This window comes from Merops nubicus, unplaced genomic scaffold, assembly GCF_000691845.1.
Source record: "Merops nubicus isolate BGI_N331 unplaced genomic scaffold, ASM69184v1 scaffold19387, whole genome shotgun sequence".
Classification (NCBI taxonomy): Eukaryota; Metazoa; Chordata; class Aves; order Coraciiformes; family Meropidae; genus Merops; species Merops nubicus.
In genome coordinates, this window is record NW_008622499.1 from 21,717 (window position 1) to 24,787 (window position 3,071).

The window sequence follows — 3,071 nt, forward strand, 5'->3', positions numbered from 1 at the left end:
TGAACCAGGAAGCTCTGTGGAGTGCACTCCACAGACAGACACTCCTGACTCCCTGCAAGTGGTCCCACCTTTTATCCCCAAGCAGACACCTGACCTTTGTCAACTCAGTGCGGGACCCCTGGGGCTCATTTCCCTTATGTCTCTCCCTGCAGGGCCGGCCGCACCCTGGGGGGAAGCTATAAGGCAAACTCACCACCTCTGTATGAAGGGCTGTGGGAATCACCCATATGTCAACCTTAATTTGGGGCTCGGGGTTCAGACCCCAGCATTCTACCATGACTGGTTCTGGGCTCATCAGTGCATGAGATAAATGAAGCTACTTGATATAGTCTACCACAGGCCACTAAGGTGATGGAGCATCTCTCCTGTGAGGAAAGGCTGAGAGAGCTGGGACTGTTTTGCCTGCAGATGAGAAGGCTCAGGGAGGACACATATCTGAAGAGAGGGTGTGCAAGACAGAGACAGGGTCTTTTCAGTGATGCCCAGTGACAGGACCAGAGGCAATGGGCACACACTGGAACACAAGAAGTTCTTTCTGAACATCAGGAAACACTTTTTCACTGCGAGGGTGACCAAGCACCAATCTTTCCTCTAATTAATCTTCTTTTTGACTAAAACTTGCCTTTAATCTCCTTACTGAATTCACTGAAATCAGAGTACACATTAATGAGTTAATGGGGACAACAACAAGGCATGGCAGGATTGCACACACCTTCTTTCCATATGAAAGCTGGCTACAGACAGAGGCAGGCAACTCAGAAGTTACAAGGCAAAGTATCTGACTGTCAGAATTCAGGCATTGTGTTCTTCCACTGGTAAGTCAGCAACCTCACTAATACAAATGACAGTTTGATTTATTTTTATTATCCTCTGTAGAAAAGAAGTTTTTTAAAATATAGTTAAATAATTTTTAAAAAATTTATTTCACTCAGCACTAAGCAAATTATTATAAGAAGCAACAGTTTCACAAGACAGAAGTCCATGTTGCAGCTTATGGCTAAACTTCAGAGGTCCTTCAATATGCACTGAATTACTGATGACATATAAAGCAACTTAATTCAAAATCCCCAGTAGCATTACTTACACTTTGTTGGTAAGTTGTTCCAAATGCATATGCTGCATTCAATTTAGTTTGGGTGTCAGGACAAAGCTAAAGAAAATATAGCTAAAATTAGGTTGATTCAAAGATATAATTTTTTCACATGAAGTATTTACAGGTACCCCAAGCAGTTTATGTATTCACAGCTGTGGCAAAAGATATATTGTCCTATTCTTTAAGAAGACAGAGACTGATTTTGAAAAGTAAACATGATTATTTATTGTACTAATACTGGTGTTCTTAAAACTGTTTTAGCTTATTCATACTTGCATAGTATTTTTCAGTTCCATCACTGAAGCTGAAATCTGTGGACAGCAGCACCCAACCAGGCAAGAAGAATCTTTTTGTGGACTGAATATTCAATGTAACGTGCTGCCTTGAGCTTTATTAGTGGTTTCTGCTGAATCCAAGAATCCCATAAGGAAAGAACACCACATTCACATTACCCCCTTTCTCTTCATTCTCAGAGGATCAAAGTTATTAAGGCAAGTACACTTTTTTACCTTTTTCAATGTAACTGTTACATTTGCTGCAAAGAACAGGTCTTTCAAACTGGACCCAAAATTCTAAAAAAGTGAGCACGGCACTTAGTGGAGGACATAGCCATTTTGCCCAAATGAAAATACTCTAAATTTACATAGAACACAACTCTATTAGTGTACAACTGAAATTGTGGAGATTGCTACAATTATGCACGGAGATGGCTTTAGCACTGTGATGCCATCACCAAACACAATTTATTACACTGGAAAGGCTTTAAAAGGAAAAAGCTATTGCTCCCATTGATTTTTGATAGCTACTAAAAGCTCTGCATTTTGGAAATTAATGTGCCCAAATAAATCTTAAAGTCTATGCCAGAATATATGATTTCCTATGCACAATAATTGGCTTAGTAACTTGTTTTCTCGGACATTAGGTTTTCCTTAAAAATTGTGAGGGAGATGGAAGACAGCTCATCCTGAGCCAGTAACAAAGGACACAGCAGTCACTAGCTCAATCCTCAGTGCCAGCTACTCTTCTGTAGATACTGGACCATTTGAAGTGACATGAAGAGCCCAGAAAAAGGGACAGACAATTCACAATTGTTCTTGCTACTGCTCCTATTGTGGCCTGCCTAGGGAATTGAGAAGAGTGCCTAGAACACCACTGGACTGCTAAACAAATTCTATTCTGTAACTTGTTTTGGAGCTGCCAATTTCTGCTGTTGGGTTAATCACTAATGCTAATTATGATTTCTACTTGCTGATGACTTGGGCTTTTTACACCCTATCTATACAGCATGGTACTGCTGAAGTAAAATGTGTGTGCCACTGAAATCTGAGGACAGAGGGTACTGTGTATCTTCTAGCTAATTTTCCCTATCTCTGTCAATGGTCACAAGTGTCGTAACCAAATTCTTGGGTTTTGTCTTAATCTGGCAAGCAGGATCTCATGGTATCAACAAAAGATAATTAAAATTTAACATACCTGTAAGATGCCTCCTTCCAAACTTTGCCATTTAAGAAAGTTTCCTGCTGCATCAAATGTGGCTGCAATAAATTGCAGCTTTACATCCTGATGAAGAAAAAAGATGAACAATGAAATTGCCATAAAGGGAACATACACATTTTAGGGACTGCTGCCTCATTGTTTAATGCTTCCCTAAAACTTAGAGCATAATGCTTCATTTTTTTTCCGCATTGATTTTACGTTGGGTTTGGTAGTTTACTTTTCAAAAAAAGGTACTTTACTGCTCTTCTGCAGCTTCACTGGTGACATGGATAAAGTTCCAAAGGAACTTCTACACAGGTAAACATGCCTTAAGCTAATCAGAAACTAATGCAGATTTCTAATGTGTACCAGGCTGGGATCTTGAGGGCTTCCAGGACCTTCAGTTTTGGGAAGAATAATGAGTTTTTTAGTTGTTAAAACAAGTGTTACATTGCAACATTGTTTAATTTAAAATACAACCTCTAAGAATATAGCTGAAAAA

The 3,071-nt window shown here is 39.5% G+C and overlaps 1 protein-coding gene across 1 annotated transcript in view; it reads right to left on the bottom strand.

The window, feature by feature from the left end:
* TMEM67 (transmembrane protein 67) overlaps nt 1-2,653 on the bottom strand; it is a gene marked incomplete at its 5' end in the record, with an annotated part of 17,923 nt that extends 15,270 nt beyond the window's left edge. Inside the window, 2 exon segments of the mRNA XM_008944820.1 lie at nt 1,085-1,150; nt 2,567-2,653. Of these exon segments, the coding sequence (XP_008943068.1) occupies nt 1,085-1,150; nt 2,567-2,653 (153 nt within the window).
* Nucleotides 2,654-3,071: the final 418 nt, after the last annotated feature.